Consider the following 27,184-nt stretch of genomic DNA (forward strand, 5'->3'; position numbering starts at 1 on the left):
TTCTTCTTGTGCTAGAAGACAGCTCCACCTGAGGTGTTTGCCCTTAAATTGTAAGATGTCTTAAACCCTGTATGAGAGAGGCGTCTACATATCTGGGTTTAGCTCTAGCAGGTGTATTGCAATTTCATCACACGTGACTGTCCTCGCTTTGATCCTGCGCTCATCCACAAGGGCAGTAAGGTCTGGACTGCGTCACAGGCTGGTCCCATAGCAGGCTCCTTGAATACAGGGATGGCAGAGGACAGTAAGCAGTAACTCTGGCATTTTTCTGAGTTACGCCAGTATATATCTCAGACCAACATGAAGACAGTTGACAGAAACTCTTTTTCATTAGTGTAACTCTCTTCACAAAGGATTTTGCTAGGAAAAGCTGAGCAATATCCCATTGACTTGACTTGTCATCTCCTTGCTGAAGACTTTATACTAACACCTGTAGCTATGTTCAGAGCTGACACACAGGATACCTGAAATACAGACTCTTTTAAATTTAATAACCCACTTCCTGAAATTTGAGAGAGTTCAATCTGTTGTAGTTTAAGGAAATTGGCAGGAGCGCTACACTAAAGGAAGGGCTGTTGATTTACATTCAGCCCTTTACTCTCTCATATACTTTGCTAATTTCTGGGCTGGAGAAGCACAAATTTCTATAGACAGGTTTACAAATACACTCAATGGGACACATTCAGAAAGGTGAAGGGCAGGGATGGGAAATAAATGTGGAATGCTTGTGGAAGCCAGAAAGAAAAAGAGAATTTATTTGGCTCACCCCTACATAACGTTCTGAGTTAAGTGGTATAAATAAGTTTTACAATTAAGTGCATACACACACATATCTCATACATTCTTGCCTCTACTTATTAGTTATTCTGATGCTTTTCCTACATTTTTCTTTTTTTTGTTTGTTTGTGGGGGTTTTTTTTGTGTGTGGGTGTATGATTTTTTTGTTTGTTTGTTTGTTTTAGGTTTATATTTCCAGTTCTGTACTCCTTGTTGTTAAGATTTCCTACCTTGGTTCCTCTGGTTGTTGTAAAATGATGATGAGTAATATTCTGGAAAAAACCTTATTGAGCCAAGTCAAGTTTCCAAAATTTAAAGCACCCTTGCTCACCAATTGCGTTTGTAATGTTATGACATTCTCGTATTTAGATAAGTCCCGCCAATTAATAGAAATTGGTTTACCTCAGCATCAGTTCTAGGCTGCGATTTCATCTGTAAATTACACAGAATCACAGAATGGTTGAGGTTGAAAGGGACTTCTGGAGGTCTTCTGGTCCAACCCCCCTCCTCAAGCAGGGCCACCTGGAGCCAGTTGCCCAGGACTGTGTCAAGATGGTTTTTTTTAATATCTCTAAGAATGGAGACTCCACAACCTTCCTGGCCACCTGTGCCAGTGCGTGATCACCCTCACAGTGAAAAAGTTTCCTGATGTTCAGAGGGAACCTGCTGTGTTTCAGTTTGTGCCAACTGCCTCTTGTCCTAGCACTAGGCACCACTGAAAGGAGCCTGGCTTTGTATCCGCCATTCAGATAAATTAATTGTTAATTTAGAAAATAAAATAAAATTAAATATTCCCTGTCCTTTCCCCACCAAACAGCTTATAGCCTTGCAGAGAGCTCACAGGTGTCTGCTTGGATACTGAATTTTTAATACTGTGTCCTGTTTCGTTTTTCAGATGGGCCCATCTTTCGGGAACTCAACATTCCAGTCCAAAATAACAGAATCAGCTGATATTGTTGTTGGAATATGTTATATAGTATTTGGTAAGTGTGATTCCATGGTACTTGTGTTTATAGAGCTTTGGCCATATTTGATGTGGTAAGGAGACTTTACGGTAAAAGTCAAGTTTGTTTCTGACATAGATGAACTCTATATTCATAAAAAAGGGGAAAAAAGCATCGAGTAAAATCATTAAAAGATTTTTAACCTGTGATTTATGTTAGGTACAAAAACTTTATTCAGTATTAGGAATATAAGGCTAGACAGGAACGCTGGTTTTTGAGGCAGTTCTCAGCATCCGCGTGTTCATTGTTAAGTCTAAACAGGAAAGCATCTCTTCCATATGTCATTGCAAACCATAGAACAACATATCCTGACTCCTCATAATGCCTGAAGTAAAATACTAAAAGCCATAATTATAACGTTTCCAGGGAAGATACTGGAAAGATCAGGTTTATGTCCAACATCCAGTCACTGCCTTAGAAAGTAAGATTTCTGTGGAGGTGGCTATGCTGTTAGAGAGGAGGTAAATTTATTTCCATAGCCCTGGTCTGACTGAGGAGAAAAATCCAGATCCAATCCTAAAGGTACTGGTCAGTGTAACCATGAGCCAGAGGCCAGGAAAGGCAACCCATCTCCCAGATATTGGGAGAGCCACCCTGGCTAAGTTCAGTCAGTAGGCTGATGTCTGGTGCTTCAGAAGATGGTGAAAAAGGAAAATGTAGGAGCCAAATGAATGCCCTTACAGGAAAAAAAATCCTCCCTGGAGTTTTCCTTCCCTAAGGCAAACAGCACTAGCCCTGAAGTATGGGATTATTGCAAAATAAATGTAACACCAACAAAGAGTGAACCTGTGTCTTTTATCCCCATTGACTGTCAATGAATATTGGCATCCTAATGGCTTCAAAGATTAACATGTTTTTTCAACATTTTGATTGAAAAATTTAAATGAATGTAGGCCTATTTCTTTTAGAGTGTAGCTGTATATGCATGGCTGAGTTTGAGAGGAGATTTATAGCCTGGCTGGACAATGCATATCAATTTAGAGACTCCTGAATTTGCCGAGCTGGTTCAGCTAACAATAAGGTAATTTCTCATCAGAAACCTCATGCTGTTTTTCTCCTGCCAGATGGACTTGAAATTTTCTGGTGTAGCTTTATTTTTGGTGTTTTCTATGTGTTATCAACAACAAATAAGATGCAGACCTCTTTACTGACAACACTGCTGATTCAATAGTGAAAATTTCATCTATGTCTGTCCCATGTTCTCCTCTCCCGTCTTTGTTCAGCTAGTCATATAGCATAGTGTTGCCTCATAACTTCCTTTTTAACTTTCTCTTTCTGGATCCCGTGATAATCAACCACGCTCAGATCACTGAGTCTCTTTTCAGGATGTATCTTCAGTATCTACTTTGTCAGTCGTGCCAAAGCTGTTGAAGGGTCCTGCTTAGAAAACAGGTGCAGTACGTTCCCAAGGCCATAGAAAATGGAGCTTGGAGTGATCCTGATAGAGCATTTAGTGCATTTGCTGACCCCTTATACCCTTCCTGATCAAAATTTGCCAAGCCTCCTCTGAAAAACTTTCCACGAACTCACTGAACAGTTTACTCCAGTGTTTGCTAATATGAGGTGGAATGGGAAACATGGAAAAGAGATTTCCAGTAAGTGGTATTTTGTAAAAGTCGCACATAATATTTGAAAGAAAAATTATATGCTTAAAAAGGAAAAAAAAAATTGTTTTAGGTAAAACCTCTTCCTATCTCTCCCCCCAGGAATTTCACAATATGTGAATAGGGATGGCTTTGACCATACAGCCAACTAGATCCCAAAGTGACTATGATGTCAGTTGGTATGTGCTAAAAACCTGTATATGGGCTTGAGCTGGTAATCCAGACAAGAACAGACACCATAGGAAATAAAAGCAAAAAATAAAATCGAGTTTTTGCTAAGTAAAAAGTGCGACAATTGACTCTCCTGTAGTATAACCACTGAAGATATTTGGTATAACTGATATCTCTGATGTGGCTACAATTTTTATGTTCTGGTTAAAATTAATCTTACAGTAGGAACAGTGAGAGAGCATATCCTGCTAGCCTGATGATCTGTGCTCATTGACCTCAGCCAACCTGATTCTGCTTCGATAATGTTCCTTTTAGAGATACCAAGTGATAATCAGATTGAAATGTAATTGAAACATTGAAAAATATTAAAATGTGGAAAGAAAATGGAAATAATAATTTAAAAAAAATGATTGCCTTTTACTGTGTTTTCATTGTTATATTTTTGAAGTCTTGGAATAAAAATGTTTAGAACAAAGTTGTTGTACATTTGCAGGAGCAGAATTCAAGGAGAATATCTTTTCTCTCTCCAGAAGCTTTTAAATTGTAAATATCTTAAATGGGTTTAAAGAGATCAGTGATGAAGAGGAATTTAGTATCAGTGTCTAACATTACTTGCTAATCTGCCGTTTCCTTATAAGAAATATCATAATCTGTAGAACATTTGGGAAAATTATGTATTTTTTTCCTATGAGAGTATGATTAAATTAGGCCTATTCTCTTATGGGTATAATCCAAAGCCAATGTTGGTTTGCAGTCTCTATGCAACTTGTTAACCTCAATTTCTATATCAACATTTACCTATATACTATAGGTAAAGTGTTGCTTTTTCCAAAGGTATGCAGGAACAGGCAGTGAGGTCCACAAAAGCACTTGGTCTCTCTTCAACAGCTTGATTTCACATGGCATTTTAACCCTCCCATTCATTAGGCATTCTCGTGTTCATGGCCCTCTGAAGCTTTTATGTTTGAAAGTGTTGTTCTTGTATGTCTGTAAAAGGCTGCCTAAAACTCCAGGTTTTGACTGTTGTCTGACCTTCTAAACTGGTGGTCACCTAGCTCTTGTCTAACTTTGTGTATCCATCATAGGTTTTAATCTGTTAGTTTAAAGGTAGAGAGCAAATTGCTTGTCTTCTACTAGACTGCTGCAGCCTTCTTAAGCTTCTTGGCAGGTCTCACAGTAAAAGTGGCATTCCCAGAGAAAATAGTTCTATCTACACACAGTAGAGGCATTACTTAACTACATTTTTCTCTTTCATGCATAATTCAACATTCTTGCTATATTGCCTATTATTACTAGGAACTATAATGGGCACCTCTGAGAAAGCACCTCGAAGAGAAAGGAAGAAGGGTTAGTGAATGGAGAGCTCTAGATCTGGAACTGGGAAAATGTGTGCAGTAGCAGATGGATATTGTCTCTGGCTTAATTAATGCCAGCTTCCTACAGGAAAAATGTTTTTCTGGCAGGTCAGATAATGTAATGGATAAAATTATTCATTAGATCTTTGTAGATGGTTTGATGGACAAAACAGGAAGAAACCAGGAAAAATGATAAAAAATTTTCAAAAACAATTCGAGATATAATGGAGAGAAAACCACAAATATAAAAAAGAGACAAGTTTGTCTGATAAATGCTAGCGATGATGACAGGACATTATTCTTGTGCAGGAAAAAAAAAAGCATGGCCGAAAGTAAACTTCATACTGTGTGTTTCTCTGCAGGCATATGCTCCTTGTGTGGGAACAATATTCTCCTATATGTCTCCTACAAGAAAAAGAATTTGTTGAAACCAGCAGAGTACTTCATTATTAACCTTGCCATCAGTGACCTTGGTATGACTCTGACATTGTACCCTCTAGCTGTAACCTCCAGCCTTTCGCACAGGTTTGTTCATTATACATGCAATATTTAACATCCTCTGCAGGCTCTGGAGGTCTGTGTCAGTGATGAAGACTGAATTACTCTGCCACTTTGCGTGCCATAAAAGTGGGAATTAATTCGAGGGATCGAGAGAAGTATGCTGTGTAACAGCAGCTTTATGGACTGCTGGTGTTAATTAGCGTTCGTTTTTATTCGAGGTCATAATCTTTTTTATTTCTGCAGGGCTGAGAAGATTTTTTGCCAAACATTCACTTCCTACTGCTTTTATTCTTTGTGGGTAGTATTATTCAAGTGATGGTGAAATGCTTCATTTTTCTTCAGTTGGACAGTGAAATTTGGTACCATGAAAAGAAAACCCTGAATTTACTTATGATCTCCAAAAGTAGTGGCAGTGATGATGCATAGAAATGTAACGTTCTGGATTAATTTTTAGGCCAACATTCTGCATTTAGAACTTCTTCCTTCCTTCCCCACTTCTGTCCTCTTTATCCACATGAATTCAACCTCATATCGTTGTGCAAGATCTATTTTTTGTGATCTTCTTTTGAAGTTTGGGAGGCTTAGGAGACTCATTACTAGACCTCAGATAGTATTTGTGCAACCCAGACAGTATGAAAGTGTTTGAGAGAAGGGAACTACATAGAAAAGGTGAAGGAAGATCAGAACTGGTTGTCAGGAGCTGTTTTGCATGGTTTGGGATAGGATGGTATTTGTAATATTTTGGTCTATCCCAGTTATTGCAGAATGTCCCACAATTGTACAGATGTAAATATGCAGTGCTGATTTGGCTTCCCAAAACGCTTTACTGAGAAACCTAGGAATGTGTGTTTAATAATGTAATTAAGTAGAATATATTTAACAAAAGAGACGGAGAACACCTCACCCAACATAACCCCTGGGAAATTTTTTCTTTTCAGTTAACCAAAATGAAAAAAATGTATTTGGTTTGATGTGACAAAATCTCTCTCTGTCCTTCTTCCATCTAGTTTTTTCTCATTTTGGCATCAAAATAAGAAATAATAGAAAAAAAATCCAGTAATTACTCAGTTTTTACCACATTACTTTCTGTGTTAAAATATTGCTAAATATATTGACTAATGGAGATGATGTCTTCAAAATCTAGAATAGGGCTTTTGACAACTGCTACTGCAAATACTGCTGGTGTCTGAATAGAAAGGGAGGAGGCATAGTTATTCAGATCAAATTTTTGTTCTTCTGGAGAGCCTTCACAAAAGAATTTGTTGATTTTGATGAAAACTAGTTTTAAAAATATACATAATATAATATAAAGATAGCAGAAATAATAATAGGTTGTATTATTTTATGACCTAGGCCTACTAGTGACAAGCATTTTGATTTTTCTTTTCAGAATGATTATCATTAAGATACATTGCTTTGTTTTATAAAAATAAAAAGGCTTAAATGTGAATCATAAAAATAAAGCGGGACATGATTACTGGCTGTAATTTTTTCAAATGAGAATACTTTTTGTAGTTGATCATTGACAAACAAAGAAGTTAATCATGCAGTTTTGTTGAATTTTTAAGGCTACAACTGTAAATATATTTCTACCATTTAGTATTACATTTAAAAAGAAGGATAGCATCTAAGAATTAACTTTCTTGGTTATTTGCCAGGTGGCTGTATGGGAAAAAGATTTGCTTGTTCTATGCATTTTGTGGGGTGCTGTTTGGGATCTGCAGTCTCTCAACACTGACATTACTGAGCACTGTGTGCTGCCTCAAAATTTGTTTTCCAGCTTATGGTAAGCTAAAGTTTCTGTCTTAAATGACTCAATTTTGCATGTGAACATAGACCACCATTTCTGGGTTGCATATCCTAGAGAGTATTTTTATAGAAAAGAGGTCTTTTAGATCCAGTCAAACAATTCTTATTTCTGTGATCATTGGTAATTAACTATAGGGCTAGATATATGCAACTGATTACTTTTAAGCTCTTTTAAGTCAGGGTGATAATTTGGAAACATGGAATAAGAGTTCCGATCTGAAAGCAAGGCTAGCCTGAATAAACTAATTTTTTCAGAGTTTATTGCTACATATTGATAGAGATTTATTCATACAGATTTATGTTATGCTAAGTATCCTACATGTATCAGAGAATTCAGCTACCTAATTTTTTTGCAAATTGTTGCAAACCATGCCCTATTCTTACAAACCTTCAATATACTATAATATTTTGAACACCTATTAAAGTTATCCTTTTTGAACACCTATTAAAGCTACCCTGCTCAGCTGCCTGCGTATGGGAAACTCCTTGCAGACGTGGCAACCATGCCAATCTTGTTTTGTGTCTTCCAGGGAACAGGTTCAGGAGAGAACATGGACAAATCTTGATAGCCTGTGCTTGGACTTATGCAGCAATTTTTGCCTGTTCTCCCCTAGCTCACTGGGGAGAATACGGAGCGGAGCCCTACGGCACAGCCTGCTGCATTGACTGGCATTCCACCAACGTAAACGGCGTGGCCATGTCTTACATCGTAGTCCTCTTTGTCTTCTGTTTTATTCTCCCTTGCGGAGTAATTGTCACCTCCTACTCTCTTATTCTGGTAACTGTGAAAGAATCCAGGAAAGCAGTGGAACAGCACGTCTCCGGCCCTGCCAGGATAAGCAACGCGCAAACCATTACTGTCAAGGTATTTGAAAGTTAGTCTTTGGCAAGCTGTTTTTGGCACAGCTGGGCAGCACCATTTAAGGACCAAGAAAGTTGCTGAGGAGAGAATAAAGATGGAAAAGAAAATTGGTCCTTACTGCATTTTCATTTCAGACAACGGTACTGTCTTGTGCAGATTCGCTGCATGGCAATGAGTTGCTAAACATACAAATAGCAGCTGTGTTGTTTCTGGAGGGTGATAATTAAACCCACAGAGCTTCATTACTAGTGAAAATTAAGATTTCAGACTTTTGATCAAAAGGAAGGTTAAAATTGGAGCACTGTGTAGAAGTGAGTTTGGGTCTCATGCTCATTGCTTGTGAAAGCCAGTCTGGTTTTAAGTGAGTGAATTCTGTTTGCCCAGCTACAAACAACTGAGGAGATCCAGGCTTAAGCTTTATATCATTAAAGATTTTAAATAGTAGTGTAGAGATCAAATTCGCTTGTTTATAACTGAACAAAGGACAAAAGTCACAGAAAAGTGTATTTCTGTAAATAGTTTTTGAACCAAAACCTTTGAAGGTTTGTGTTTCACTAGCCGATACAGTAAAATTAAACCTGTGGTTGCAGTGTTTGTTGTGAAGATTGTTTCCTGCTGCGAGACTATGTCTCTGTCCTTTCCAGGAGAAGATCAGCATCTATTTTTTTAATGTACCAAAAAATAAGAAGAGGAACTTTGCAGCTAACATTAGGTGTGCTTCACTCCTTAGATAATGTACCTCTTGGAAGACATGGGTGTTACCTCTTGACTCTGTTAATTATCTTTGTTCTTTCTTGATTTCAGTGAATCCTTCTCTCAATTCTCTAGTTATTTGTTTAGCTTGTCCTTCTAAGTATTTTCCTCACCACCCTTCAGTTTTCTGCTTGGAGTCATCTTTGGTCCTTAGCTTCTCTCTCTGTTCAGGAATATGGACTCTCTCGTTTGCAAATACAATTGGATATCTCACAGATCTGCTTCTGTATAGATGATCTGCTTTCTCTTTTTCATGCTAACAAACTTTGTCTCTCTCTGACATCTCTCTTCAAATTACTGAGTGCAGTGTAGCTGCACTAGACATTTTAATCTGCCCTTTGAGTATCTTGGTTTTGACCACCGTGGGAAACACCATCGTCCTGTCTACTGCATGGTCTTGTAACCTAAATATCTTCCTCAATCCAAGCAGCTTAAGAACTAAAGAGTTATGTCCACGTCTTACCTACTCCTTCTTTGTAATAACTCTTAGGCGGAACACTTCCCAACTAAAGCTGCCCCACTCCTAGATATTCAGTAGACATTCATTTTCTTAAGTCTTCCATCGGACTACAGGATACTATCCTTTAACTCTTTAATTAACTTTTAAGACTCTTTATAGCTTATCCTAATTTACTTCTATATTCCTGTTCAGTGAGACCAAGACTGGTTACACTGTATGCTCACAACACTCAGAAAAATGTGCATGCATGTTCAATGCTACTTGTCATTCTTATGAGTTCCTTCTAATAAACACTGGCAAAATGAAAACAGTACCTCCTTCAAAATTTCCTTTGTGATGTTAACACAAAAAGTCAAGCTGGTATATTATAGATGTTGATATTGGTTGGGCTGCTGGAACACTAGCAGAGCTGCTTATCATGTTCTGACAAGTATTTCTTCTTTTTATTCCCTAATTTGTTCCCCTCAAAATTGCTCTGATCTTCACTGTTTCTAAAAAGATTGTAAACTCTTTGAGTTACTCTGAGACTGCTTATCTGCAGAGAATCTCACCCTGGAATAATAATACTACAAAAAACAACTAGTTATACACGATAGTCCCTTGGAGATAAGAGCTAAGAGGACAGTTTAAGTCAAACGCATAGAAGCAGAGAGGAGAGAAGAGACATTTTTTTTTTTCCTTAAGAATATCTGCTAAAACAATCCACCCCAAATATGTCAATTTTGTGGTGTACTTGGAATGAGTATTTGTTGAACTGTAGTTTTTCCTGCTGGATTTGAGCTGCAATAGAGCCTACCTTATAGTGCCTGTCAAATTAGAGACAATTAGAGCCCATTCTTCCTCCAGCCTTTTCCATCCTGCCTCTGACATCAGCTCACTGTGACTTTGGAGTCTTGGTCAGGTTTGACCTGTGCCTCTACCGTCTGATCCGGCTTCAGCTGAAGTGCTTGGACATTGCTTCGGTCTTGAAAAGCTAAATCCGGAAAATTACTTGGGCACTTAAAGTGGGACTTAAACACTCAAGAATCCAGCTAAGCCCATAAATATGATTATGGAAGCTCTTGCTTGGAAGCTGCCTATGCCTCGAGGCTCCAAGAAAATGCCACCGGTTCCTCTGTAAGCATAACGGTTTCCCAAGTTCCTGCAGTTTGCTTTAATCTGTGCTGCCCTGCACACTAAGTGTCTCTCTCTTTCCTAAACCATATTAATATAACCAGTCCATAGTGTTCAGTTTAGGCCCACTTTAGTCTCTTTGTTCATTAGTGACTGAATATTTTTATAAAAAAAAGAACAATAAAATACAGATAACATTTGCTCTCACTAATCTACTTCCCATAGTAAAAGATCTGTCTGTAGTGTTTTTTTCTGTGCTATTTTAGAATGACAATAGCAAGACTTTTAGAAAATGTAATGGGAGCTGTATAGTGCTATTAGTGCTTTTGTGCTTGTGAATTTGCAAGGTTGGCTAACTACTGATATTGCTTTTATTATTATACAGTGCCATAAAAATCAATTATAATGCTTACAGAGGACACTTGTTCTCATGTGATCTCTTCACAGGTGCATGGGTTTGCCAGCTTCTGGAGAAAACATGCTCTGAGCACATAGATAAGACAGATAAATATTATGAATGCAAGTAGAGATGTAGAAATTTGCCTCTTCTCCAGGAGTTCCTCGGCATTAAGCCATTTCAGAAACATCTTAGTTCCTCCTAGATGTTGCAGGAGCAAAACCACCATGACTGTAAATTCATGTCTCATCAAATATTTGTCCAAATACCATCTCTGAATTGTCTGCAGTACATTCAATTTAAATCATGAGGGGTAGGCCTTTGGCCTGGGAGATTGTGTTCAGTTTTTGTTCTGATTCAGACTTCATGTATGACCTTGGACAAAACTCCCGGTACTCAAGTTGTATTTCTTTGTGGCTGTAATCTGTGATACCTCTTGAGTATGTGATTTAAAACACTAATGTATCATGTGGCTGAAATGGAGAAGGTTGAATAATTCACATCTCTCTTCTAATATTGTATATTGAAGAAACTGATTTTGTTCTTAGTATGGAATGCAATGATTTCCAGAGAAACAACACAAATCTGGACACCATGGAGGTTAATTGGTCTTAAAGTGGGTTTCTGCAATGCATGGACATAGTGCTTGGGTTTTTTAAATTCTCATTGAATTTTTTTTTGTTAAATTAATAGAAATTTTACCACCATTAATGGAGGATGTCACATTGCTCTGAAACTGGAAGTATTATATATTCACTGATATAAGCAATCTTGAAAGCTGTGGCTAATTACAGGTGGGAAGATCTATGAGCATAATAGGAAATACGATGGAAATCAAATTGGATAAAGGTTACTCTTCAAAGACGACCAACAATTTAGAATACAAGATGCCAAATCTGAATAATTCATTGTAATGGGTAAATCTACTCTTGACATGAAATAAGAATTATAACTGTTCATTGTCTTTCTTGATTTTGTCCACCTTAAACAGATGCTTTAGTTGTGAGGCACAGCAACATTGCAATTTGCTGCAGGCATTTCAAAGCCATTTGGAGATTAGTGGTCCGTGTGCTGTTTACGAATGTGTGTGAAGGGAGAGAATCTGCATGAAGACACAAACAGTCAATGCCAAACTTAAAGTTACCTTACTTACACTATTGACTGTATAATATTTATTGATTTGAGGTGGAAGTGATTGGCTGTCGTGGTTTAACCCCAGCTGGCAACTAAGCCCCACACAGCCGCTCGCTCACTCCCTCCCAGTGGGATGGGGGAGAGAATCAGAAGAGTAAAAGTGAGAAAACTCGTGGGTTGAGATAAAGACAGTTTAATAAGTAAAGCAAAAGCCACCCACGCCAGCAAAGCAAAAGAAGGAATTCATTCACTACTTCCCATCGGCAGGCAGGTGTTCAGCCATCGCCAGGAAAGCAGGGCTCCATCACGTGTAACGGTGTCCTGGTTTTGGCTGGGATAGGGTTAAATTTCTTCCTAGTGCTGTGTTTTGGATTTAGTATGAGGAGAATGTTGATAACACACTGATGTTTTCAGTTGTTGCTAAGTGCCCTCCTAGTCCAAGGACAGCTCCCATGCCTACTACTGAGCTAGGTACACAAGATGGGAGGGAACATAATCAGGACAGCCAGTCCAGCTGGCCAATGGGGTATTCCATACCATGTGACGTCATGCTCAGTATATGAACGGTAGGCGTGATCCAGGAAGTACCGATCGCTACTTGGTTATCGGTCAGCACGGGTGGTGAGCAATTGCATTGTGCATCACTCATTTTGTATATTCTATCATTATTAGTAGTAGTATTTTCCCTTTTCTGTTCTATTAAACTGTCTTTATCTCAACCCACAAGTTTTTCTCTCTCTTACCCTTCCGATTCTCTCCCCGTCCCACTGGGGGGGCGGGGGGGGAGTGAATGAGCGGCTGCATGGTATTTGGCTGCCTGCCAGATTAAGCCATGACAAACGGTGACTTGGGAAGACAAATGCCATCACTCGGAACATCCCCCCCTTCCTTCTTCTCCCCCCAGCATGATGACATACGGTGTGGAATATCCCTTTGGTCAGTTAGGGTCAGCTGTCCTGGCTGTGTCCCCTCCCAATTTCTTGTGCACTCCCAGCCTACTCGCTGGTGGGGTAGGGTGAGATGCAGAAAAGGTCTTGACTGTGTGTAAGCACTGCTCAGCAGCAACTAAAACATCCCTGTGTTATCAACACTGTTTCCAGCACAAATCCAAAACATAGCCCCATCCTAGCTACTATGAAGAAAATTAACGCTACCCCAGCCCAAACCAGCACATCAGCTTTTTGGCAAGTGTGGGAGAATCTAGTTGACTGACAAAGAACTTGTTGAATGTATCTTACTGTGAAGGCTTGCTGTGGAAGAATACAGACATTTCATTTGGGGAGAATGTGAAATTAAGATTCTCTTACTTTAATACAGATGATCACATTTATGGTTGGCTTTTACTTTTGTGCAGCATAAACATTTATAATAGTGAAAACTGAAAGAAGAAGTACTTTTAGATTCCTGTGTGAGCATGGCTCAGAACAGGAAAACTCTTCCATAATGCTTTAGACCTTTCAATAAAGTTGCCTTCATTTTTGTGTGGTCTCATTTGACTAGTTCATTTATAGTGATCACTGCTACATCCTAGGTTTTCCAGATGTGCAGGTCCTATGAAGTTGCCAGGCATCTTGGGCAAAAATACAATTTTTTTTTTTTTTAAATCTGGAAAGGTTTAAAGAAATGAAAAAGAGGACAGATCAGAGATGTGAGACAGCAGTCATTCCAAATCCATCAGACTTCTGTTACAGCCTGATGCATACCATTCTAATTCCTTTCCTGCTGGTGTAGGAATAATAGCATCAGTTGTTCTTCGCTGCTGCTTTTCAGACTTTGCCATCATTGCTTTGGAATATTTTGCAAGATACAGTTGCAATATGCCTTGGCTTTACAGGTCAGTAAACTACCAGTCTGCAGAGTGTTTAGCTGGCTAGTTTAATGATTTCTATATACAGTAAAACTCTGCAAGATGGGAAATTACGGCCAACATTTCCCTTACCAATGAGAACTGGAGCAAGGTTAAACTACCAAACTAAGGCCACCAGTGTAGTCATAATTAGCTGCAAGACTCAAATCCAGGAACCACTCTTGCTTTGCCTGGTGCTTAGCCCATTAGCCTCTGCCTCTTGCATATTTCTGTCTCCAGGCTTTGGTATGGTACTTATGGTGACCTGAAAACTCAGCAAAGTTTGTACAGAGAGACAGTCTGCAGTTTTCTAGTAGAGGCTTCTGCTCTTGCAGGCTTTTGAAGAAAGAGCTAGATGAGCCTTGCCAGAGGGCTAAACACCACACAGCCGCTCACTCACTCCCTGCCCCCTGCAGTGGGATGGGAGGGAGAATCGGGGGAAAAATTAAAATCCGTGGATTGAGATAAAGACAGTTTAATAGAACAGAAAAAGAAAAAAAAAATAGAATATACAAAGTGAGTGATGCACAATGCAATTTCTCACCACCTGCTGACCAATAACCAAGTAGTGATCGCTACTTCCTGGAACACTCCTACCATTCTTATACTGAGCATGACGTCATATGGAACACCCCATTGGCCAACTGGGCCAGTTCTCCCGGCTATGCTCCCTCCCAGCCTCTGAAGAGTCCTTGACTAGGAGGTACTTAGCAACAACTGAAAACATCAGTGTGTTATCAACATTCTTCTCATACTAAATCCAAAACACAGCACTAGGAAGAAATTTAACTCTAACCCAGCCGAAACCAGGACACTGGTCCATGAGATCGGGTGCTTGAGTCTTGCAGTCTTCAAGGATCCAGAGGCTGAGTTTGGGGTCCACGTTACTTGACTTTAACATAAATTAAGTAAGGAGAAGGGACAGGTGATTTGTAGGAACCTGTCTTCATCGTTGTGAGCCACTGTGGGGGACAGGCAGCATCTTGGTAGATTGTGGTGGATGAACTAGCAGATCTTAGGTGATGAAGGGCTTCATCAAGGGACAAGAGCCATTTCCTCCATCATGCTCCATGCCAGCTGAGCTGGTTGGCTCAGAGGGATAGCATCCTCTGTCCTGTTCCGACATTACTGTAGTGACTGTGCTTTCAGGAACTTTGGAGAAGCAGTGGTTTTTCTACGGCACACCATTTATTAGACCTTGCTCTGGGGTGTACAGCTCCCTGCTGTCCTAGGAGGACACTAAAGAAAAAAAATGGTGGCCTCTTTTAGTACTGGTTTCTATATTTTGATGAAAAATGGCCTTCAAAATGGAGACTGAAAGCATAGTATCAAAATAAAAGAGGTAAAACTATCAGGCGATGGGAACACTAATGATATGTTTGTGTTCTCCTACTATCATCTGTGATCCAGATCAAAGAGAAGGCTTCATTCCCAGCTTTCATAATTGCACTGGGTGCTCCTTGGTTTCTGAGAGTAAAGCTGTTACAGCTGTTTGTGCAGGCCTCTGGCCTAAGATACACTGGTGATATCCTCAGTGAAATTTAGGAACTCCCCTGGCACTTCAGCAGAGAGGAGTGGGAGCTGGGCACTCCTGGGACAGGAGTCTCCCATGGGTCATCGAGGCTCACTGGGATTTTGCCCCGTGCATGATACATGTGTACCTGTGGATGCTGACTGTGAACAAAACTTCGCTTTTGCAAATCATGAGACATAGAAAAAGTTGTGCTGAGGATATAAGGAAGGGCAAAAACCAGCTTTGGATATGCTCTATAGGTGTAAACCCCCAAGAGGAAAACTGGCCCTAAATCTTGTACTGGAATTCCTCCTCCGAGGGAGCCTAGATCTTCCTCACCCATGTGCTTTAGGCGGCCCTAGGGCAGGACAAATGGAGATTGTGTTTAGTTTTTGAAGTATTTCATTCACTGGGATGCATATAATGATCCCATCTACATGACCAAGGTAATCCATGATGCAAGGAGCATGGATTACACTAAAGATACATAGCTGATGTACACATTTTAAATAAAATGTTTATGCTACATTAGAGCATTGTTTTTACTTAGAGTTACAGGCAATATGTAGTAGTGCCTGGGTACAGGAGGGGGCATACCCATTTATGCATACTTTTTGTAAGCTGTGTGCTAATCATAGGACTCACTTTGAAATAAATAGACAGCTACCAAAAAATTTTGGGCAGTAGCAATTAGATAACATTAAAAATATTTTTTGCCATATTTTAGTGAGACCGTTGAAGGAGAATTATCTTTATCTTACACAACTCAGCACCATTAAGCTGAGCAGATACAGTGAGATGCTGTCTCTAAGTATGTACAAAAGAATAAGTAAACAAAATAATGCCAGATTGCTTAAAAAAATGCTGCCAAAGGTCTGTTCCAAGGTCTTGAGAGCAGAGTAATCATTGGAAAGAGGCCCATTGACTTGTTTTAGAGGAGACACCAATATGAATCAGGTGTTTTTTTCTAAACCACAGTACTGTGACAGTAGGTTACTGGTTTTATTTTTTTTAATCTTTTGCTCTTTGTTGAATGAAGGGAGGAGTAAAATACATGACATGAATTTTCAAAGCTTAGCCTGTGAATTTCTAATTTCTTTTACTTCTTCCTCTATTTTAGCAATGCATTGGCTCACTGACTTATTATTTTACAGAAAAACAAAGTAGAGGTTGTAATAGTCCCTTGAGGCATAAAAAATCAGTGAAATTAATTTTCTGCTTATAAGCATGCATTTGGACCAAGTCTCACAGATTTTGAAAATAGTTGCATTTACCCTGTCAGAAACAATTTGTAGGAAAAACTTTCTATTCTCAGCAGAATAGCTTCACCCATAGCAATTCCTTTAAAAGTGAAAGGAAAGAAGAAAGTATCATTTTATTGACTTTGTCATAACCTTATCTAATTACCTGAGAGCCCATTTCTCCTTCTTTGCAGCCTCTGGGAACTGAGAATCCTTTAAGGCGGTGCTGCAATAAACATATCGCATAAATAAATTGAGAAAAGTTAAGCACTTGTTGCAAATATTCTTTTCCGTTTTGCAGACAAGAATGAATTTGTCTGCCAAAGTAAGCAAAAGATTCTACAGAAGAGACAAATGATGGAGCATATACGATTCACAGGAAGGACAACATGCAGTCCTCTCGATTTAAACAACATAATCTCAGGAAGGCTTGATTCTTCTAATTCATTAATGCTCAAGACTTCCTATTCAAAAACTTTTTGCAATGTATTTCTTAAGAAGCAGAAAATATTAAATATTCTAATATTTAGAATATTAGTCTATTCTAAACTTGCTTTATTATTACAGTGAACTATTCTTTATTAATAATTTAGGAACATCCGTATGCCAGCAAGGTTCTCTGTTGTACACAGAGATACTTCAAGTCCAGACACATAAGATGCTGAATACACTGAAACGCCGCTTCCCTGCCTGTTCCTAGCATTGGCCTCAGGCGTGTTGGATGGACTGGCCCTGACACCACGCAGGTTTATCTCATCTGTGCCTACAGGCTACAATCGTTCTGCTCTTTGTAAAAGATCAGTAGGGGCACAGGGTTTTATAAGTCCATGACCTTACTCAAAAGTTCTTGAACTTGACCAGGAACTCTCCTTTCCATGCCTTCTGTACATTGCTCCTTCTTCTTGATAATCCTGACAATTTTAAGCAATAATGTTGTAGTCTCCATACAGGTATACAACGATCAGTTGAAAGTGAATATTTTTTAGTCAGTTTATTATCTAGATAGAAGAATTTGCTAAATCTTCTTTGCTATAGTGAATGTGTTGATACAACAAATATTCACCCTAGTCCCAAGGGAGTTCATTACAGTGAGGGTAAAGTGTAGTGAAAAAAATATTACACAGTTCTCATAATATATTCTCAAATTCTGTGCATATTTCTGGACAATATTATTCTTCTGTAGATGAAATTTTTAAACATAGAGGTTGGCTGTTATATTGACGCTACTGCATTATATTTGGAGACCTAAACAGCAGTTTTTCAGGCTGGTTGGAGATCTGCAGCTCGTACTGATTTAGTGGAATTTGCAGATAATTGACACACTGTCAGCTGTCATGTCTGAAATTGTAGGCAGGTGCTAAATAGTGCCATACGTGCTGCGCTGTAGATGCTAAGGACTGAATGATCTAAAGCATCTACATGGTCTCCATTAAAGCTTGCTGAAATTACACACTACATGACAGATATATAGCTAATTCAGTATTTATATATTTTATAATTAAAAAGCAAGCCCACTATGTAATTATTATACTGTCATCTAAACATGGTATCTATTAGGAGTTTGCAGTTATAGCTCCATGCTGGGCTATGACAAGGTAAGAAAATGATCAGCCATGACTCCTAATATATTAACATTCATAATTTTTTACCTATATTGAAATCTTCACTTGTTATTTGAAATACTGGTTGATGTAAACTAGTCTTGAATCCTTAGGACAGCCTAGTATCACAGGTGTAAGGTACATATCTGTTTCCTTGAATTTTAGAATATATGCAAATTACTTTGTTGTGGAAACAAACATCACTGGAATGCAAAGGAGCCGGTATTGTTAGATGCTGTAGGAGTGCAGACCCAGAAAACTGGGAACCCAAAGGTTTTCCTATCAAACTAGGAAGCAAAAGGCAGCAGATAAAAGCAGACGAATCTGAGGAGTTGTAGCAGGAAATGGTGGTAATTTCTGTATTGTCAAAGAAAAAGCCAAGGATCACAAGCACTGGCCCACTGATTGCCCTGTGGCTTAGTTGTTAGCATGCTCCCTTGTGTGGTTTTTACCCATGCCTGCACAGGCCAGGGGATAGCACAAACCAGGGACTGTTCCTAAAAGATGATATGGACAAGACTGCGGCACGTTTGTCTTGTATCAGTTCCTTCTTGTACAGTTTGCGAGTATTATCCCAGCAGCATCTGCACTCTAACATGATCCTAACGCCCCTTCCCAGGGCATGCAACAAATACTGTCTTTCATGCAATAAAAACACGTTGAACTGAAAAAAAGTACACCGAACCCCCAATAATTATGTCTTAAGCCCACCAAGACACCGCAAGAGAATGCTGGTGAGACCCAAGGTCCAACAGTATGCAGTGTGGAGGTGACTGGTCTGTGCTAGATCCAGACAGTGGTCCCTGATCTTATTTTATTTAGAGGTTGAGCCAATGAGACTATAAAACCCAATCTTTGTGTCCAGCGTACATCTCCTGGTACTGTGTGTTACTTGCCAGATGGAGCCCCTGTTTAACATGGCTGGAGTGCTGTGGAGAGGTCCTGGGGGTTAATTTTCCTTTGCAAGCTTCTCCTGTCTGAGTAGCACAGTGCAGGAGAAAGCTTTATGTCTGCGTAGTTTAAGTAGGAAAATGAGTGATAAACCTTAGTTTTTCCAGCAAGAGAACGGCCAGTGTCAGGCAGCCTATTGGCCTGTTGCCACCCCTACCATGACAGTGCCCCATCCTGTCCCCAAGCCTGCAATGCTCCTTTTGTTGCAGTCTGGTACTAAATGAATGATGATGAAAGATTAGATTGACTTTTCTCCTGCTGATGCTTTTATACCATGCTTAACAGGATTTTAACGTGTTCTAGTGATTGTCAATCTTAATTCCTCTGTTCAGTGTCTGTAATGTCAAATCCGTTTGCCTTACTAAGGACATAACTTTGCCCAGTGAGACTTCTAGCTTCTGATTAAATCTGGTGTAGTGGGCTGCAGTTTGGGCTGAAATTATTATTTTGAAAACTCCTATGATTCACCAGATTTCTAGATTTCATGTTATCTAATGCAAGCAGTCCAGCCTGCCAAGATAATTCCTCAGGATACAAAAATGCATGAGGCTCAGGGTGACACTCACTGATGCCACTTTTGCAGTAAGTACGCTTTGCATCTGTTTATACGGGCCAGAAAAAACTGGACCCAAGCTGTAGGAATTGTTCTGAGAAAGATGAGCAACGACTCAGACTTGCAGCACTGAGGACCAAATGCTTACATGTTAGTTCAGTTTTAGAAAATGCTGTTGAGGCATATGATATGTTTGGGTTTTTTGAACATGGCTGACCAATTCATACTAGAACTACTTACAAGGCTTTTAAAATCCTATCAGCCAAACTGAGTTGTTAGAAACCTGTGTGGAACATAACTTTGAAATAATGCTTCACACCAGTTATTAAATGTATAGACAAATAGACTTTTTGTAGTGAATGTGCTCTCATTCTTCATGTACTTTCTCTTAATTATGAAGAGTAATGCTTTATGATATGGATAGTTTAATGCAAATTACCTTGGTGACTGTGTTAAGGGAAAGATGAAAGCAAAAAAATGAGGAGAATGACTGGTGCATTCTGTGCTGGTTCCTGTACAGAAGAAGTGCAAATCTGGAAATCTGTTTCTAGATGTTGGTAGTTCTCCATAGGCCAGAAGACATTGTTATTTGGAAGCAGATTGGAAGTGACAAATACTTTCCCTGATGGGTGGTGGAAAAACATGAGTAGTTTCAGAATTTGATTTGTTGAACGTACCAAGCATGGTTGGTGTGTTGTGTTTCTAGTTCTAATTTTTATAAACGTGATGGGCAGATTGAGAAATCTGGACTGGACATGCAAAAATACACATTCCTTTGCGAATATGATTAGAGATACATGAGAAAAAGTCATTTTGTTGTTGTTTTTTTTAACAACTTTAGATACACCAGGGAATTTTGCATGTACAATTACAGGATATGTATGCATAATTTTAGTATGCACGTACACAAATGCATATATGCTTTTACATGTTGAAATGAGTCATTTTCTATTGAAAACATGGGACAAAATAGCTCCACAAGTTAGACATCTAGAAGTTAGAAATAGAAGTCAGACAACAAGGATTCTAATGAGATATTTCTATTGTAATAATTTTTTTAATAAAAAACACAGTGATCAAGTGGCTCGTGTTTTTCAATTAGTTTTCAAAATAAATGATTTGATAAAATCTCGTTTTCACTTACTTTAAGTATCTTTTCCAAGCATTGTGCATTCTTACTAAAGAAACTTATGATAATCCTAAGAGGGAAGCTGTGAAAGATTTGTACATGTGCATAGTTTCCACTTATTTCATGGGAACAAGTAACACGACTTTGTTTCTGGTAGGCTGACACCAAGGTACTGCTGCTTCTTTGTGCCCGGGTGACTGGCCGAGTGTCATTGCATCAGGGATATTCTCACCAGTGGTTCAGTCCTGTAAAGCATCATTTACTTAAATGTGTCACCAAGCTGAATTCAGCCCCTCTTATTCAATACGTACTCCAATAAACGTCTAGTTTGAAATAGTTGAATCAGATCTTCAGCTTGGCCAACAGCCAGGGCTTGTTCCAGTCTGCATGAGTGAACTGACACACACCAGCTGAAGATCTAATGATGACAAAGATGACTTAATGCTGCAAGTGTAGAACACATATTTTCTTTTTCTATTTACCAGTAATGTAAAAATATCATCTGTAACTTGTGTTCTTTGTATTCTTTGTTGTGAAACTCTTCTTATAGACCATAATGTTTTCCTCACGTTCGTAATTCCCTAAGAGAGATTTTTGCCTGTAAATTTCTGAGCAGTGTCACTTACCATTATATTTCATATGTGAACAATATCCTTATACTTGATTTACAGACACAAAGAATTTTTTTTCATTTGTAATTGTGTTTATTTGCTTCCCCAGATATTTTAAAGAAGGTTTTTATATATAAGATTTGCCTACACACGAGGGCAAAGTTTAAAAAGATTTTTGAAAACTCATCTATGTCAAATCATATTGTTCACAACCTAAGATAAAGTCCTGTCTAGGCTAAGAGGCTGAGCAATGGTGAATCACTTCTTGCCTTACCTTGGGAAATTATTATATTGCTATATGCCTACATTTATATGAATTTTTACATTTTATGAAATGATTTATACTTGGCAAACTACATAAGTTATGAGAATCTTCCCAGTCAGAATGGGTGCTGGGTGCATGGGGGATGCTATGTATCCTGTGATAGTATTTTTCTTACATCCCTGTATGATGGACAGGACCATAGGGATTCTTCTGGTCAGTGAGATCTTTGAGTGGAAACACAAACAATTAAAATAAAAATCTGGCTTGTAAGATGTGGGAAGAAGGCATTGCCTTTCATTCATACTACTGCAGAGCAACAGCGGCACACTTGACGGTCACTTCGGTAAGAAAAAGTGTTAGAAATTTCCATGGAGATGTGCAGAAAAGATAACCATAGAGGTGAAGCTATTTTTCTTTCTATTTCCATGATAAAATAAAGACATTACAGAGAGTCCATTATAGTTCATTAAAACCATCTTCCTATTACCACTAAGGGATTTTGGATTATAAACCTTTGATTGTGCTTGCTAAAAACTGTAATGAGTTACCTAGTGCCTTTTGGAATAGTTTCCATAACAACTAAATTTTTTTATGCCTTTATATGAGGCCTGCACATATTTTTCTAAGTCACATCATCACATTGTTCCTTAATCAGCCACACAACTTTATGCTGGATTTCCTTGTGTTCTATACAGGCTCAGTTTACTGTTACTGCAATTTTGGCAGCTGTGTATTGTAGGCTGAGGCTAAAATTAGGCAATGTGTCTCTTCTTCGCTTTAATGAGAGATGCTGGGCTCAAGTCTAGAATGAAATTATGAAAAGGCTCGGCTGTAGTGCAGCATGCCTGTTGTCCTTCCCAGGTCTCATTGTGTAGTGATGCACAGGTGGCTGCTGCCTCAGGTGCGATCACCTTCACAGGAGGAAATCCAAGGCCAGAACTGACATCTGTCCATCAAGTATAGCATAAAAATAACTGAATCAATCACACAGTAATGTCATGAAATGGGGTAGTTGACCCGTCTCATAGTGTGAAAGTCGTATTTACTTATGAACTGTTCTCCTTGGCGTACGTAGCTGATGTGTGGCCTCTGTGAGTTAACGAACTGAAATAGAAGAATGTACAGATCAGTTATTCTGAGCAACGGTTTCTGGGTAAAATGAACTCATCATTGGAAATAACCTACCTGAGGCAGAAGTAAAGTTTTTTTTCTGAAATTCACAGAACTCTAGTTGGTTGTTGAGGCTTGAATTACAGAACTGATGTTGCTTGGTTTCTATCCTGCTACTTACATTGTTAGGTAACCTTTGGCCACTGTATTGTGCACTGAATTGAGAAAGTTTTTTGGAAATCATCAACAAAGTTGAAATATGAACCAGCAGGAAAAAAGGAATGCTCACTCACAAGTACTCTGTCCCTTACAGTGAAAGAGCTTGTGAAAAAGATTATTTTGCTTTCAAAACTTTTCCATTAATATCTTTGACCAGTTTATATGCAGGTAATTGAAATCCCTTATTATGGCTGATTCGTTATGCTTTGTTGCCTCTCTATTTTCACTGGAAGAGTGTACATTCAGTAATCTTTTTCTGATAATTTTAGGAAAACTGACCACTGCAACTTGCATGTGTAGTGTTTCAGAGGTAGCTAAGATATGGTTATACAAATACACCATATCTCCAAGAATGTGTACTAAAGGACATGTCTTTGAAGGCACAGTGTGCCTATGCAATGTTCCCCCATTTGTTGTCCTTATGCAGTTCTGCTGTTGTTCCTGTTTGCCCACAAAACTGCAAAGGTGTCCTTTGGTATGGCCCTTTGGTGAATTTCTTGTGAATGTTCACAAAGTTGCCCCATATCTGCCTCATTAAAATTCTCCTTTTTTGTTGTTGTGCATATGAAAATCTTGATGTTCTTTGCCATCTTGTGTTGGCATTACTGGTTAGCCCAATTCTCATACCTGTCTTCTTGGAACCATGTTGGTCATTTTGTTGATCTTAAGGAGATGGAAGTACTTCATTAAGCACCTGGCTTGAAACTTCTTACCATAGACAGAGAGTGTTAAGTCTTTTCAAGCTCTGTTGTATTAAACTCCAGACTTCTCAATATGTGGCATGACAATATAAATAATAATAACAAAGTCTCTTTCTACATTCATGTACGTATATGTACAGCTGATATGCTTAAATATCTCAAAGGGTTTCCTTTTGCCTAGTTGTGCTCCACTAAAAGTTAGTTGTCTTAAGTACATCCTCAAAATTGTCAGTGACAAAGACCTAAGGGCAGTTCTGTCACATCTATTTTAGATATAGATCTTTGAATGATACCAATTACTTTCAAGAGATATGTCTCTCTTTGACATTATAAAGAACCTAGACTGGCTTAGATTTAGCGTATAAGTTTTTGGATAGCTCAAGTTATGCAAGATTAATCCCCTCCTTGCTCTAGAAACTGTATTGATGCAGTTTGGGAAGTTGGCTTAGAGCTCCTTGAAAATTCGTGCCAAATGTCTTTTCATAGGAACAAAGTAAAGCCTATCACAATCCCAAAGATTAACTGCTACCATAAATAAGCCATGTGGGAAAAGCACCAATTGATTCTAATGTCCATTTCTTCTTAATGTGATTCTAGAGGGCCAAGGCATATTACTTGCCACAGAGACTGCTTTTAGTTTCAGTCTTGAATACTGGCCATGGTCAGTTAAGGATTACAAAACCCATGCATATGGCACCAGCATATCCACAGATAGAGCCAGACCTTCAGCTGATGTAAAGAAATAGAATGCTATAGAAACAAAGATAAAAATTAAGCTCACCCCACCTTGTGGATTTGCCTCTTCATCATTTCTTAACTAGTCTCATTCTGTCAAAATACCTTGTTTCTCAATTCTGTCAAATGACTTTAACTTTGGACTTCATGTGACAGGTTAGAGCTCTAAATGGTTATCACCCATAAATGGGAAATTTCTCCTGTGCCACTATTATTATAGTGGATAGCTTTCTAGAGACATATGCAAATTCATAAACAGATTTTAGCCTAATAGAAAAAACACTTAAATGCCACAGTAGTTCCTCATAAAACTCGTGGTATATATTTCTTGGCAATCACCATGCATTTCTTCTTGCAAAATAAAATTTGTGAGACTATTAAACTTAAGGAGAAAATAATAGCATTTGGAGGAGCTCTCTATGCCTTAAGAGTATAATGTGTGTTCCTCTGGTGTTAGTGCTCAGGGCCTCTTTCATCTCACCCTGAACACAACAATGCCAACTCTCTTAAAAAAAAACATGACTTTTGCAACCTTGAATCTATAGCCAAAGCTTCACTGAGAAAAGTGGTGGATTTGTAGTTAACTGAGCTAGTTAGCAGCTCTGTACTCCCACTTGCAGAGGGCAGCTCAGGCAGGTGGCACAATTAGCAGCTGAAAACAGAAGTGCTTTCCTTATGTATTTTCTTCTGTCCCTTGGATCCAATACTACTCTAGATTGAATGGATTCTCTACTGTCTTCCTTATTTGGAAATACATACTTTTGGACTCGTGAAGCTTCTTCAAGAGCATGAATATTCTTGTTTCTGTCTTTAAAATATATGTGCACTTCAATTATAAACAGTGCTTAGAATGATGCCCAGCATGTTAGTCTTCCTATACATACTGATGCTTAGTTTACTTTAGATTTCTCAAGGTTTATGGTTATTGCAGGCCTGGTATTTATTCTTGCATTCTACATATCTCTGTGATAATTTAGAAAAAAAAATTGTTATTTTTGTCTAGTGTTTGGTGGTTTGTGTTTGTGTTGTTTTTTTTTTTAAAAGGCATATGAAAGCTTTCTTCATAGAGTTTATTAGGACAAAAAATTGCACAGTAGGACTTAACTTAAATTCATTAATTTGATTCACCTTCAGGATTAATCCAGTTCTCTGCTGTTAGATGGCTCTGTGTGGCTCCAGTTGAGCACCAACAATAAAATTATGGAAGACATTCTGTACCTGGGAAAACCAGTATTACTCATGAATTACACAGTAGATAGGAATGGCTTTGTAATCCAGACAAGCATTTCCCCAGAATGGTATCTTTTTCTTTAGGTTGGCTTCCTTTTTGGTCTAAAAAGAGTTTTCATGGCACTTTAGTGAAGAGGAAGAGAAATGTAGGAGCTGATACATTTTAACTCTGAAAGTTTCAGGTAGAAGTAAGTTTCAGACAGAATTAAGTTGCTAGAAAAATATGCATTTGGAGAGCAGTTAAGGTAGGATGGAAGACTTGGGGAGACTTTTAACAAGGGGGTTCAATCAGGTGGTATTTTTATGCATATACCATTTTGGTGGCTATTTTCTTTATGCATGCAATTTTTTAACTCACTGTTTTCTCTTTTTCTCTACAAGCTGAGTGTTGCTGTGTGCATTGGATTTTTTGCTGCGTGGACCCCTTATGCCATCATTGCCATGTGGGCAGCTTTTGGATCAATAGATAAGATTCCTCCATTAGCCTTTGCTGTGCCAGCTGTCTTTGCAAAATCCTCCACACTCTACAATCCAGCTATCTATCTCCTCCTGAAGCCCAATTTCCGAAATACCATCGCCAAAGATTTCACAGTTCTTCAACAGTTATGCATCAGGAGTTCTTTTTGTGTCAAGGCACCGCAGAACTACAGATCAACTTTGAACACCAGCCTGAGAACATGTAAGAGCAAAAATGAATCCAGCTGTAATTCGCTGCCAATTGTGGAAGAATGTTCTTATTTCCCCCGTGAAAAGCGCAGTGATACTTTCGAATGCTTTCAAAGCTATCCAAAATGCTGCCAGGAGAAGCTAAGCACCATGGAATGCCCTCCTCAAGAAACTGTGTCCTTGGAGAGCAACCTCCAAGCACAAGTGAGACAGGCCACTAAGAAGTCAGTAAAGGTGGTTGTGCGGGGAGAAAAAAGCACTGAAATCGATACCTTGGAAATCACCTTGGAAGCAGTACCTGTGCATCATACATTTACAGACCTCTAGAGCTGCTTGCATGAAGCCCTCTGGCAGTACTGTTGTTATACTGGATTTATGAATGTAACTTTTCTAAAGAGTCCTTCTACTACCCCATTTTCTAGACTATTTTCCTGCTTTTTCTCATACTCTTTGATGCGACATGTGCTACAGCATGGACATGCTAGAAATGCTGTATGACTCTTGCCATGCCAACTTAAGTATGTCGTGCTAACTGTGTTCACATCATGAACTATGTCAGACAAATCCTCTCTGCATTTCATAACACCCTTTTACTTCGTTTTCAAGAGAATACACTAACAATTGAGAGGTTTTCCATAAAGCGTTATTACCCTTTCTAGACTATGTACATTTTATATTCTGTCTGTTCAAAATAAATAACTCAAAGCAGAGTTTTAAAAGGACAAGCTCATGCTGGTTTAATTATTATAGCAACTGAAAAGGTAAATGCTAATTGAAGTGCCTATTTTCCAAGAAGCGATGCTGAATGACCTCATACGTTGCATTTGCCGGGAGGTATAGGTGATTTTGTTCCTTGCTTTGAGATGAACAGGC

General features: G+C 38.7%; 1 protein-coding gene across 1 annotated transcript; it reads left to right on the forward strand.

The window, feature by feature from the left end:
* The first annotated feature begins 1,672 nt into the window (after nt 1-1,672).
* LOC142078198 (opsin-5-like) lies at nt 1,673-26,773 on the forward strand. The gene is made up of 5 exons (XM_075140663.1): nt 1,673-1,760; nt 5,274-5,436; nt 7,071-7,198; nt 7,752-8,086; nt 26,027-26,773. Exons 1-5 carry the CDS (start codon nt 1,673-1,675, stop codon nt 26,636-26,638), a joined length of 1,326 nt encoding a protein of 441 aa, XP_074996764.1. The 3' UTR covers nt 26,639-26,773.
* The last annotated feature ends 411 nt before the right edge of the window (nt 26,774-27,184 follow it).

This window comes from Calonectris borealis, chromosome 2 (genome assembly GCF_964195595.1).
Source record: "Calonectris borealis chromosome 2, bCalBor7.hap1.2, whole genome shotgun sequence".
Classification (NCBI taxonomy): domain Eukaryota; kingdom Metazoa; phylum Chordata; class Aves; order Procellariiformes; family Procellariidae; genus Calonectris; species Calonectris borealis.